This window comes from Corvus brachyrhynchos, unplaced genomic scaffold (genome assembly GCF_000691975.1).
Source record: "Corvus brachyrhynchos isolate BGI_N302 unplaced genomic scaffold, ASM69197v1 scaffold70, whole genome shotgun sequence".
NCBI classification, from domain to species: domain Eukaryota; kingdom Metazoa; phylum Chordata; class Aves; order Passeriformes; family Corvidae; genus Corvus; species Corvus brachyrhynchos.
In genome coordinates, this window is record NW_008236217.1 from 1,002,216 (window position 1) to 1,015,678 (window position 13,463).

At 39.9% G+C, this 13,463-nt stretch overlaps 2 protein-coding genes across 2 annotated transcripts in view; both read left to right on the top strand.

Annotated features, from left to right (window-relative positions):
- Window positions 1-11,138, top strand: part of ARID4B (AT-rich interaction domain 4B) — an 87,804-nt gene extending 76,666 nt beyond the window's left edge. Inside the window, 5 exon segments of the mRNA XM_008643281.2 lie at window positions 951-2,156; window positions 4,015-4,125; window positions 6,419-6,634; window positions 8,230-8,376; window positions 9,357-11,138. Of these exon segments, the coding sequence (XP_008641503.1) occupies window positions 951-2,156; window positions 4,015-4,125; window positions 6,419-6,634; window positions 8,230-8,376; window positions 9,357-9,487 (1,811 nt within the window). The 3' untranslated portion in view covers window positions 9,488-11,138.
- A 2,113-nt stretch (window positions 11,139-13,251) lies between these two features.
- RBM34 (RNA binding motif protein 34) overlaps window positions 13,252-13,463 on the top strand; it is a 6,559-nt gene continuing 6,347 nt past the window's right edge. Inside the window, exon 1 of the mRNA XM_008643367.2 lies at window positions 13,252-13,461. Coding sequence (XP_008641589.1) covers window positions 13,252-13,461 — 210 coding nt within the window. The remainder of the gene's footprint in view (window positions 13,462-13,463) is intronic.

Here is a 13,463-nt window from a genome sequence, read left to right on the forward strand (position 1 = left end):
TTGGGTAACCACAAACTTTTGTGGAAGCTATGTGAATTTAATAATCATTCCAACTTGTTTGAACTTGGATGACACTGGCCACTGGGTTCCAAAACTGTAGGTAGAATAACAATCGACATAATCTAAGAAGCTTAATTTCCTTTGGAAATGAGAAACAAAAAAAAAAGCAATTAACGATGACACTATTATTAGTGCAATAATTAATCTGTAATTAACTTTAGAAATCAAGGAGTTACATATATATATGTATATTTATATTTGAGCCAATTGCTGTGTTTCTCCTTGAATCCATATCTTTTCCCACTGAATGAGATTGCTGTTGATTCCTTCTGGATTATATATCTTTGTTCTTCTCTCAGTTTCCTTATTGCTGATCCTGAATTTTCTTGCAGTTGTCCTACATTCTTCTTGTCCATTTGTTTCCCTAAGTGCCTTTCTTTATTGCTTTCACTTCCTTTTTCCAGGCTGATCATCAGGTTGGTTTGTTAGAGGGTATCCAATGTGTGTGTTGTTGTTCTGTCCTTGAGACACCGGATTTTCCAGGGAAAATGATGTCTATGTTATGGGCATTGGAAAAAAGGCAGATAATGGTAGCATTTGTAACCCGTAAGAAATACGTAAGGACATCTTTCCTTTTCTGGTTTGGGTAATTACGCAGAAATTTGTATTTTATGGATTAATGCTTTCTCAACCTCTTCAGAAATTCCTGGAGATGTACTGTATAACAGAGAATCTTCCTAGTTTCTAATGTAGCCATTATACCATGAGTTTTTGAACTCTTCAGGAGGTACCATTTAAGAGAGACTGCTAGAGATCCCTGTAGCATGTCTTCATATCGGTACGATTTTCTTTAGTTGGGTTTGGGTTTTTTTAAATAATTTTTTGTAACCAGAATCAAGACAAACTTTTCTTGTTTTGTTTTTGTTTTGTTTGGATTTATTTTTAATTAGCTTCTGAAAGTTCTGATGATAGTGAGCAAGAAGATGACCAAAGTGCCCTGAATGTACATGCTGATGGCAAAGAGGAATCTCAGCCCGAAGCTGTAAGCCAAGATAAAAATGAACTCCGTCTAAAAGAACAGAGTGGTTCATCCCTTCCAGAAGAAACTAAAGCTCTTACAGATGCAGTAGTGCCCAAGTCTGTATCCAAGTCTCCTGAAAGATTGCGGAAAGAGATGGAAGAGTTATCTGAAGATAGTGACTCTGATGGAGAAGACGAAGCCACAAAGAAGAGAAAGGACGGAAAAAAGGAGATAGTGGATAAAACAGCAAAACCACAAGTGAAACGTGGTAAACGACGACACTGTGTGGCAGAGGAGTCCTTAAAGACCGTGTCACCTAACAGAAAGGATGAGAAGTCCAAAAACAAAGACTCCCTTAGTTTAGAAAACAGCAGTAACAGCTCCTCGGATGAAGATGAGGAAGACAAATCTAAACTGAAAATCACAACGAAAAAGTACAATGGACTAGAGGAGAAAAGGAAATCTTTACGGACAAGTACTTTCTACTCTGGATTTTCTGAAGTGGGAGAGAAAAGAATAAAGCTTCTAAATAACTCTGATGAAAGACTTCAGAACACCAGAGCGAAGGATCGAAAAGATGTGTGGTCAAGTATCCAAGGACAGTGGCCGAAGAAAACACTGAAGGAGCTGTTCTCAGACTCTGATACTGAGGCTGCTGCCTCTCCTCCACACGCTGCTCCTGAGGATGCTGCAGCAGAGGAGCAGCTTCAGACTCTTACGGAAGAAGGTATTTCTTTGCCTAACTGTGAGCTTGAAAAATCTTTGCCAGCAAGTGTGGATGTTAAACCTGTTGAGGAGAAACCGACTGAAGTGGGTGAGAAGAAAGTTGAATTTCCAAGCAGCGGCAGCAATTCAGTGCTAAATACTCCTCCTACAACTCCTGAGTCACCTTCCTCTGTAACTGTGACAGAGTCCAGCAGACATCAGTCCAGTGTCACTGTCTCTGAGACACTGCCACCAAATCAAGAAGAGATACGAAGCATCAAAAGCGAAACAGATAGCACAATAGAGGTGGACAGTGTGGCAGGGGAGCTGCAAGACCTCCAGTCTGAGGGAAATATTTCTCCAACAGGTTTTGATGCCAGCGTCAGCTCCAGTAGTAGTAATCAACCAGAGCCAGAGCATGCTGAAAAAGGTAAAGGAAAGGGTAAACAGAGCTGTCTCCAACCTAACCAGCTCTTATTTCTAACATTGTTGGTGTGTTTTCGTTCTGTTATGGTTATGGTGGAGGGAAGCTAGTTGTTGCACATAGTAGTAGTCTGCTGTCCTTTTCAGATGTGTGGAAATGGCATAATCATCTTGTGAGTAAAATATAATCCGCCAGCAAGTTTATTGGCCTTTTATTAGAAATTGTGGTGGTTTCAATGAGGGATAAAGGGTAAAAGGATGAAGCTTATACTGGATATGGCAAAAAAAGCCCAAAGCAAACTGTAATAGCTTGTGTAAGGAATATTTATTGTAGCAAGATGGAAGCATTTTAAGCATCCTCCTTAGAAGCAGAAGTTGCTTTTCTTGCATAAAATTTGATTCTCTATAAGTTGTTTGTTTGGGGGGAGAAAGCTCTCCTGCTGCTAGGGTGGTTAGACAGTCATTTCTAATTTGTATTTTTCTAGAACATTAACTTCATAAGATTCAAGTCAAGCTGATAAAAACACTGACCTTTTTAGCTATATTTCACTTTTATATGTGATTTTTCAGATTGAAGTTCCTTTCCTGAAACCACTAGAGAGCAGGTGATAATAAACACTTGTGCACATGATGTCGCTGTACTGCTGCCTGCTTTTTAACTGCTGGCCAGGCTAGATTCAAAAGCTTTTTTCTGAAAGTGACTGGCTGTTTTGCAGATCATCAAAAGTACAGCTACTTTTACTGTGTTGTAGTGGCTAAAAATTAGGAACACAAAGGAAGAAAATTTGTTTTGGCTTTAATCCTAAGAAAGAAGTGGGGTTTTTTTATTTCAGTAGATTCTGGCTAATAATTAGCTGATTTTTTTCAAAATGCCCTTAAAGGTATGTTACCTCCAGCATTCTATTGGAAATATTCTTCTGAAAGTATGCAACAAAATGTGTTTCCTTAAAGGAGAGAGTTTGGAAGAGGTGAATGTGTACCCCTCGATAAATACACCTGCTTTGCTAATTAGAGCTGTGTAGGTTTGTTAGGGTTTTTTTATATGAAAGTAGTTTATTGCCACTTGAAAGAAGTTTTATACTGTTTTAAAGGAGTACTTTTACATGCATTAGACTTTAACTTCCTCTCTGATTTTGTCAGCATGTTACCTGTTTCAGAAAATAGAGTTCCTTAATTAAAATTGTTTTATTCCAGGAGTCATTTTTAATCTTTAAGTCACATGGTTATGAAACAACGTTTGAAGAACTTCTAAAACACTCTCTTTTAGCAGATGTACTAGAATTTTTCCATCTTCCTTTTCTACTTTTTCCCTTTGTAGTCCCAAATATCAGTAGAATTTTTCCCTGTTTTTTGTTTGCCTTTCTTTTCTTGTTCTTTTTTAACATTATGTAAGATTTATTTTTTTAATACCTTCAATTAATGTAATTACTGATCACAAGTTATGGCTTTGGTTCTTTTCTCACAGCTTCCAAGTACAGCAAAATTTTAAAAACATTTTTTAGTCCCAGTAGGTCTTGATAACTTTTTAAATAAATGTATTCTTATTTAATTAACAGTATTAAAAAGATAGTAAATCCATGTGGTTCAAGAGAAATTCTGGTGATGTGTATGGGAAAGTCATTCGTAGTCATGGTACATGTGCACTCTGTACAAAGAAACTTTGCCTGCTTTCCATTGTCTTTCACCTCCTCTTGTCACTAGAAGTAGAAAACTGAGCTGCCTTAAGGATAAGCAGGAACAGTTGCACTGTTGTCTACAAACTTAAGCTTTGAAATGTTTTGTGGGTTTTTTTGAGGCTGAGAAAAAGTGTGCCAAGCATTTATTTAATTTCAGGTTTTGGGTTTTTTTTTTCCCCCCAATTATAGTCTGTACGGGCCAAAAAAGACTTAAAGATGCTCAGGGAGGAGGCAGCTCTTCAAAAAAACAGAAAAGAAGCCACAAAACGTCTGTGAACAGCAAAAAGAAGAGTAAACCTAGTAAGTACAGCAGCTTGGTGTGAAATAAGAGGTGTGAAAGTACCGTGTCATTTGTTTGACTGATTGTAGGAGATGAAGTCTGTTAATAAAAAATGTATTAGGACAAAATGTTCTCATCAGGGAATTCTTAACCCTGTTTAAATGAAGAAACTGCTCTACCTAAACGCCAAAGTGTTTTTAAATGTCTTGTATTATTTCTGGGCCTATTTCTATGAGGTCCTTAATATTCTGTAATTCAGGAAGGCCAAGAAGAGTGAGTATTTCACACATGGCAGAACTGGGACAGGTATCTCTGTATCATGATAGCTGCCTGTTTTAGATGGGAGACTGGGACCTGAAGGAAATTATACTCTGTATTTTCTGCAAGATGAGTTTTTAGAGGTTAGTATCTCTACCCTGTAGCAAATATGAGGATAATTCCAAAAGAATTCAGATTCTTGTTTTCTTCCTGTGCTGTCTGTTACATATATAGTAAATAATGCAGCTTTTGCAGTTGTTTGTAGTTGTAGAAGCTCATTGGGATAGAAACCATAGTACTGGATAAGAGAGCTTAATAAAAGCAGAGGTGTGTTAGGGAGACAAGGCTAGCACACGTGTTTGGGAGATAACAAGATCAATTACTGCTCCATTTCACTGTTAATAAAAAAATACCAGGAAGCAGCTAGAGACTGAAGCCTGGAGGATAACTGTAAAAAATGGAGTTAAAGCAAGGATAAAAAGCATATGCCATGCCTTTTTTCCTCTCCCAGCTTCTCTCCCCCTTTCTAGTAAGAGCTTTTACTAAAAGTCTGTACTTGCTGGTCTGGTATTTGCTTTCACCCCACCTGTCCTTCATGTTCATTGATCTCCTTTTATATTTTCTCATCCTTTTTAATTCCATTTCACTGGTCTCCTCATTTCATAATCTTTATTCTTACCCTTGCATCAGAAATTAACGTAACAATACAAACTGAATTTGCAGAACAAATACACCATTTTTAGCCTTGCCATTATTCCCCTGGATTTGGTGAATTTACCCCTTTTTCTCAACCTGTGTCTTCATCAGGATGTGAAACTTAAAAGCTACTACCACATAATCCTTAGTGTGTGCTTTTTGTTAGGTTTCGGGCACTACTGGATGTAATAAGGAAAATAAATAGATAAAATGTGAGTCAGCTGTAAGTAAAAAAATCCCAAAAAACTTCTTGCAAAATTCAGATATATCTGTTAAACTGTCTTTGTGGCAGCTTCAGCTCTTGCCTTTGCATTAAACCAGCCAATGCCAACAAGCAGCTGGGCAAGCTCTTTCACACTTCATATCTTGGGTATTCAGTTTCTCCTGTGTAGATCACCAGATCATAAAGGCCAGAAGGTTCAGGGCTCATTTTGTCGACACCTGGGGCAGGTGCAACTGAGGCATACATTTTTCTTAATAAATATAAATTCAACGTGTTTTTAAAAATAACTCTAACAGTGGAGTTTGTGCAGATTCCCTAGGCATTTTATTCCACTGCTTTGCTAGACTTGTGTTGCATTACAGTCTCTTGCACCTGCTTTCACCCCAGTTTTATTTTAATAATGCTAAAAAAAACTTCATCCTTTCAATCATTACTCATAAATCTTGTGTCTTTTAGATAGATTATTTTGTTACTCTCCTTTGAGTGGTTTGAATCAAAACCTGTGTTCAGTTCAGCCTGTTGCTTTATAGTTAGAAAGAGGTAAAGAGGTGAAGTTCTTCTGTTTTGGGTCAGCTAAAGATCTTTTTCCAAAATTAAAAGATTTTATCATCATGTCTGAGGAGATTGTAGAGTATGTCACACATATCCAGATTATTGATAGTGATTTTAGTAGAGGAAAATTAAAATAAAGGTGACATAAGGCTAAGAAAAGGCTGTGTTTGCTCTGATTTCTGCGATACATGTCCTAAAAATGCAGTCAAAGATTTGTCTGTAACTGTTAGCACTAAAATGGGATAGAGGTTTATATATATTGTATACTGCAATAGAAATTGATGTTAAAAAAAGGTGAACAGGAGATGGAACATAACAATGAGTCTTGTGAACTCTTAGAAAAAGTACAGCCCCATGCGCAGGCAGATGTGAATCATTTTGGCCCCATTTACGTACCTGGTTTGTGCTTCAGTGATGCAGAGAGCATCAAGCCAAGCTGCTACACCAGGATGGATTCTCTTGTTTTAAAGTAAAGGATTTGTGTCAAATCCTCATTGTATGAAAATCAGCACAGGGGTTCTGTCAGCTTCTGACAGCCTTTAGTTTGGGCTTTGTTTTGTAACAATGTCTTCTTGTTTCTTCAGCAAACAGCAGCGACAGTGATGAACTGTCTGCTGGTGAAAGTGTGTCCAAGTCTCAGTCAGCAAAATCGGTTTCTACTGGCATGAAATCTCACCAAACCAAATCACTCACAAGAACACAATCTCCAGGAAAATGTGGTAAAAATGGAGAGAAGGAGTCTGATCTCAAAGAACAGAATAATCGTTTGCCCAAAGTTTACAAATGGAGTTTTCAAATGTGTAAGTATTTTCTTGAAAACACACCTTGTGTCATCTTGTGGCACAGTGTAAAAAGGCTTTTTGAATGTTCTGTATTTTGGCTTTCTCATTTCCATTCTGAATTTGCTTAAGTTTGTGATAAATCCTCATTAAAAAAAAAAAAAAGTGTGGTGGTTTGGTTTTTTTTTTCTTTTTTTGCAATTGCAGCACAGGGAACTGCCTATGTCACACTCTTCCAGGACTGTTTTTAGATATGGCTCCTGAGCTGACTTGCTGTTCTCGTTGTCCTGTGCATACCTGTCATTCTGGCATGAACATTATCTGCTCTGTGTGCTTCTTCTGTTGCTATTTCCTTGCTGTTTTATTCCTCATTCCCTAGTTCTTGGTCAGACACGTAGGTGATTGATTTGTAACTTTTTCGCCTTCCATTTTGCATTAGTGAACATGTTTACTATTTCTGATATTAAGAATTCGAACTGTGTTTGTTTCAGTCAAGCTACTGGTCTGGCTACGGGTGAGCAGAGCAAACTGCATTTGCCTATCTGAAAAACAAACAGATCAGTGGTTTATTAATTCTGACATATTAGTACAACTTACCAGTTGAATCTGGCTTTGCTGGGTTGTTTTTTTTATTTCCTCCCCAACCCTGAATCTCAGCATTACTCTACTTTTAAAAGTACTTTTCCCCAGTAGTTCTTCACAAGTTACATTCTGGTGCTCTTCAGGAGTACATAATGTAAAAGGTCTTTATTGTCACTTACTGCCCTGTTGAGATTCATTGAACACTTTCCTGTTGCAACACATTTAAAGGGCTTTTGCTCCTTCCTTTCTTTCTACCTTGGCTACAACTCCACATGCTAAAGTTGCTTTGCTGAAGTTCGTCTCTGGAGTGCTGTTTGACACATTTCCTGCTGCTGCAGAGTCAGACACTCGTAATGTCTCTGAGCTTTCCTCATTTTCCCACAGCCTAATACAGTTGTGGCTTCTGGTCCTTTGGTGCTGCCCTCATTACAGGTTGATACAGTGCGTTTTGCACCCCACAGTAGTTTAAATGATTCTTAAATGCTTTTGAATGGAGTGTTAACAGTGTGGCTTCCCTCTGGCTTCCCTGGACTGAACTGAGAGTTTCTCCTGCCTGTGCCAGGCCATGTCTGGCAGGGAGGTCCTGTGTGGTTATTCCTTATGGCACATATGCCAGGGAGTCCACCAGAACCACCCCACAGCTGTGCAGATTCCTACTGTAACCTGCTTATTTTGTAACAAGGCTGACCTTCCTGGTGTCAAGAGCCAAACTGAGCTCCAGCAAGGACTGAAAGCCACAGGCTCAAAGCTAGTTTTGGCCCTTAGGTTTTCATCAGTTGTCTTAATTTTTTTTTCCTTTTCCTCCTTATGGGGAAGGGAATGCATTTTTTTTTCCTCTCCCAGTTCCTTAAAAAGTCCCCAAAGAGTGTATGGTGGTATCTTGTAAAGAATAAAAAAAAATGAACAAATTTGTCTTTGTTGTCTGCTATCTTGAAGCACATCACTAAGATTTGAGTATTTCCCACTTCACTGACACTCAGAAGTGTTTGGCAATGCTTCAATACAATAATTAACAGAGATTGTTTAACTTGCAGCTGACTTGGAAAACCTGACTAGTGCCGAACGCATAACAGTTCTCCAAGAAAAATTGCAAGAGATCAGGAAACATTACCTGTCCTTGAAATCTGAGGTGGCTTCCATTGACCGAAGAAGAAAGCGCTTAAAGAAAAAAGAGCGGGAAAGTGAGCACTGGAAACTAAATTCTACTTTTAGAGGGCTTAATTGCATGTTATATTAAGGTCCTGATAAGAATTGGATAATTTGTAGGGAGATGTGTGTCATTAGGAATGTGGTTTTGTTTGGGTTTTGGGAAATGCTATGTGCAGTTATTTTATGACCATTAGAAGGCGGGGATCAGATACCCAGGGGGGTAGAGCGTTACCAAGGTTTGCAATCTGTTTCATGCTCTTGAGGCACAACTACTTCATACAGGAAAAAATATACAGAAAATAAACACATCTAAGCAGAGAACAAAGGGTGTTAATAACTTCTAACTTTTCTTCAAGTTACGGATAAATTTACTGTAGTATTGCTTGTGGGCCTAGTTAGTGCTTTCCCCTTAGGATAAGGGGTTTATTCCATGACTTTAAGGGAGACCAGTTAAATTTCTCATCTTTCAGAAGCTGCCGCACCTGTTGCTGTAAGGAATGTTCTAGTGTGCCTGCTTCTAGGAATGCTAAAAGGATCCTTTTCTATGAGAAATGCCACGTGTAGTAGGATTTTATGGCCCCAGCCATGACATGGGTCATGGTCATGGGTTATGGGTGGGAATTGCAGTTGCTGCTTGGTTGCCAGAGCAGGGCGAATGTGCAGATTCAGTGCTGGGACAAGGCCCTGTGCTGGTTCCCATGGGAAAGAAAGGGAACAGTTGACTGTGCTGGTGGGTCAGGGGCGAGCTCTGGCCTCCTTTGGCTGGGCCCTTATCTGGGTGGTTGATGACCCAGGGCTACAAGGGGTAATGGTGCTGCACTGCCTTGCACACGGCTGCATACTTCTGTCAGTGTTTCCTACGCAAACCAGGCAGTGGAGGCTTGCTTCTTTTCCATTGCTAGGCAGTAGTTACTGGAGTCAGTATGTGCCAGTGCTTGCTGCTGAACAGGAAAACATTTTTATTGCTTGATTTATGAATCTCTATAACCTGTATTTTCCTTTTCCTCTGCAGGTGCTGCTACTACATCATCTTCCTCCTCATCACCTTCCTCTAGTTCCATTACCGCTGCAGTTATGTTAACATTAGCAGAACCATCTATGTCAAGTTCATCACAGAATGGAATGTCAGTTGAGTGCAGGTGACAGCAGGACTTGCCAAAGCACTTTGCACTTAATGGCTGCTGAGGGCCACTCTTTTTTTTTTTCCTTTTTTTTTTTTTTTTATACTGCACAGTGGCACAAAATTCAGACAAGCACTATTTTGTATTTAAAGTTGTTTCTTGACAAGCTAACTTTGCACTTAAGTGCACTTTTATGAAGAAAAAGTACAACAAACTGCTTTTCCTCAAGCAATAATTGTTTCCAACTTGTCTGGGAATTGTAAGTCTAGTGACTCGAAGGCCTTCCACTGTGGCAAATGGAGGCTGTTCACTGCCTGTAGAGACAGGACAATAAGTATATAGTCGTTGGGGTGATCTAAATCAATGTGGTAAGGCTTACTGTATTCCCTGGTATTTTGTTAAAGCTGGAACATTTGATATTTTTCCATTTATTTATGACAAATATTGAAAATATTTTCATTTGTACAAGCTAATTGTTTTTTAACTGCTAAGTCACCTTATAGTGGCTTTAATTGTATACGTCAAGCACATCTATTCAAAACCTGCAGTTAGTAGGATGTCTGACATCAGTCCTGATAACCAAATATGAGGATTCCTTTAAAAAAAAAAAAAAAAAGACTGACTAATGTTTACAGGTTTGAATTAGGCTTAAATAGGTTACTCTGGGTTTTAAGAACCCGTTAATTGGAATGAAACTACTGTACTTTGCCATTTTTCTATAAAACAGTATTTTTTTTTAATTTTGATAAAATACATTATGAAAAAGAAAGAAAATGGCTAACAAACTGTATTAAATCTTAATGTATAAAGATTGTATTCAGCCAGTTTAAAGTGTATATTTATTCATAATGGATTATAACAGGTATATTTTTGTGTTTTCTTGTAAATGTTTCTTTTCCCCTTAAAGCAACAAATATTTCATTTGTAATGCTTATTTTATTACGAGCTTCAAGGAGAGGACTTCAAGAGGGAGTAAGGTGTGAGGTTATAATTTCTGGTTGCTGATACCAACACTGCCACAAAAGGGTAGTTGTTTTTAAAATAACTAGCTAGCCGAGTGGTAGATGTTTAATTTTTTAAATGCCTTGTACAAATTCCAAAACCAACTTCAAAATGTTTTCACTTGTATTGATTTTATGTTGAATGGATCCCAAGCTCTCTCCTGTTAATTCTATACCTTTGTAAGACATTTGTATATTGCGGAAGTGTTCATTCAAGCTATTTAATACCTGGCACTGTTAATACACAGTACTTTATTGTACAGATTGTTTTACTGTTTTAATTGTAGTTCTGTGTACTTCTTTTGCCTGGGGAAGTAGGGGCTGGCATGTTTTTCTTTGTTTTCTGGCAATACAACATGTAAGAATTTGAAGCATTTTGTTTGTAGATGCTAGAGTGTCAGAATCCTTTTCATTTGACTTTTCTAAGAAAAGCATTTTCAGTCTTCGTAGTGTGCGCTTAAGGTTATAACTGATTTTATTGAAAATGGTTTCAAAGTATTCAGAATTGTACAGGACTGTAAAAATTTGTTGACAGACATTGAAGGAAAAGCTTATAGAAAAAAGCTATAAAATATATATTAGGTTCTGCAGAAAATGGAGAGTTATGTAATATATTGTACAAATGTAAGCAAAGGCCTCTGAAATAAAATGCCATAGTTTGTGAATCCCTGATTTTGTTTCTAACAGTTTAATTAAGCAACTGTAGTGTGTTCATGAAAATTATGTCAAGCTACAGAATCAGTTTAGCAAATGATCTTTGATGTGCTGTAATGGCCATATAAAGGTAAGCTTGAGTAGGTGCATTTGCCTAATTTTTCTCTTAAGTGATTATTTCAAATCCATCCTCTTTTTCAGCAGAAGGCGAAAGCGTGGCCCATCATTACGGCAGAGCCAGTTGAAACAAACTACTGGCTGTAGTTCAGTTGACCAAAATACTGCTACACCTGCAAAGTGACAGATTACTGATGAGACTGACAGTAACAGACCAAGATAAATAAGCTTTGGAAACATTGACTGTGTTAAGAATTATGGTGATCTGAGACTGACAGGTGATTTTAATATTTTCAGTGAAGCTACTCAGAGGATATTTTCATCTGTTTAAGTTTAGTGGAATCAGAGTCATAGTAGTTCAGTTCTGCTTTTAAGTCTCAGTAGGCATAAGGGGTATGGACGTAACTGGGAACTACATCTGGGCAAGCAAGATTCAAATTCAGCTCTTCACTCACTGCTAGGTTCTTGATCAGCTCTCAGTTTTAGTGCCAGCCTTGTTTGCTTTGATGTGACAATTACTGACTCTGTGATCTGGGGAGGGGGGATTTGTTTACCTGTTTAAAACAGGGATCTTTAGTCACCTCTCTGCTCCCAAGTCAAGTTTTTACATAAATAGGATTTTTGCTTTTCCTTAATACAGAGATTATTTAATTTTCATCATATTTCTGATGCAGTTTAGTAGCTACTCAAACATTTGTCTGAATGTGTTACATTGCACCTCTTCTGTGAAGTGTGTCTGTAAATGGTGCGCTCCAGATTCATGGAACCACTTGTCTCCCAGTAACAAGTAGGAAGATATATTTGGCAAGCTGTTAGCCAGGCAGTTTTATCCCATGTTTCAGTGGGTCAAATCTGAGCTGCTTTCCAGGGTATGTACTGTACAGAGCTTTACACATGGGTGAGTTCCCTGCCTGGCACGTGCACTCTGCTTGCAGCTGAGGAAGTTCACCACTAGCAGTGCCTGCTGGGCTGTGCCCATACTCCTGAACACCTGCTTGGGCCATGATCCGAAAGATGAAGCAAGGCAAACAACCCCTGCTGTGTTGTCTGCACCTTGGATGAGTGACAGACTCGGGTTTGCCTGCCTCACAATTGATCGTGTTGGGAATAGCTGAGATGGGCATATGCCGGGGGAAAACGCACCTTACTTGAAGGGTCTGCAGTGCTCCCACCTCCGTTTATTTGCAGTCTCCACTGATACCTGTATATACTTATGACTGGGTAGTTGCCATCACGCTGTGGAATTTTCCTGTTGACACAGGGATTGAACTTGCTCTCAGGCAGAGTTCCTGGAGGCTGTACGCCTCTTGCAGAGTTTCAATGGCCATGGGTCTCTGAAATGGGCTGGATGATGGTTGAGCCTGTTCTGCCCCTCCTGTGTCACTAGAGCTGCTCTTCTGTGTGAAAGCAGATTGGAAAAGCCACTACAAGTCATGCAGCAGCCACCTGCCCCTTTTAAAGGATTTGTGTATTCTCTTGGGCTGACCCCATCCATGAGGGTCGCTGCCTTTCCTGGCATGCAGCAGGCAAGGCAGGGGGGATACCTGGTGCATGTGTCAAGACCAAGACTTTTCCTTTATTCAGTAGCTGGGTTACTTGTTTTGCCTTCAGTTGGATGCTGGTGCCAGCCCAGCTGCTTACCGTGGCAGCTCAAAAAGTGTATGAAATGTGTAACAAGACAGCCACAGCACTGCCAGGTTTGCTTCAGCTCCCCTTGGATCTGAGGGTCGTGGGAAATCAGTGAGACAGCACCATCACACGCTCATCACAGAATCAATTGTTGGAGAAGACCTCTGAGATCTAGTCCAATCTATGGCCAAACACCACCATGTCAACTAGACCATGGCACTAAGGGCCACGTCCAGTCTTTCCTTAAACCCCTCCAGGCATGGTAACTCCATCACCTCCCTGGAAGTCCATTCCAATATCTAATCATCCTTTCTGTGAAGAAATTCCTCCTCATGCCCAACCTGAACCTCCCGTGGCACAGATTAAGAGTGTCCATCCCGTCCGGATGTCGGACGTTTCCAGGGTCCCACTCCGCGCACGCGCAGCACGGTCCCGCGGTGGCCGGGAGCGGCTCCCAGCTGTGGCCGGGCGCGGGGCAGGGCTGCGGGGGGCGGTGAGGAGGGAGCGGGGCGGTCCCGGGAGCAGCGCCCGGCCCCGCGCGTCGGAAGTGACGCGGGAGGAGCCGGGTCCCGCCCGCGCCCGTGCCACCATCCGGGC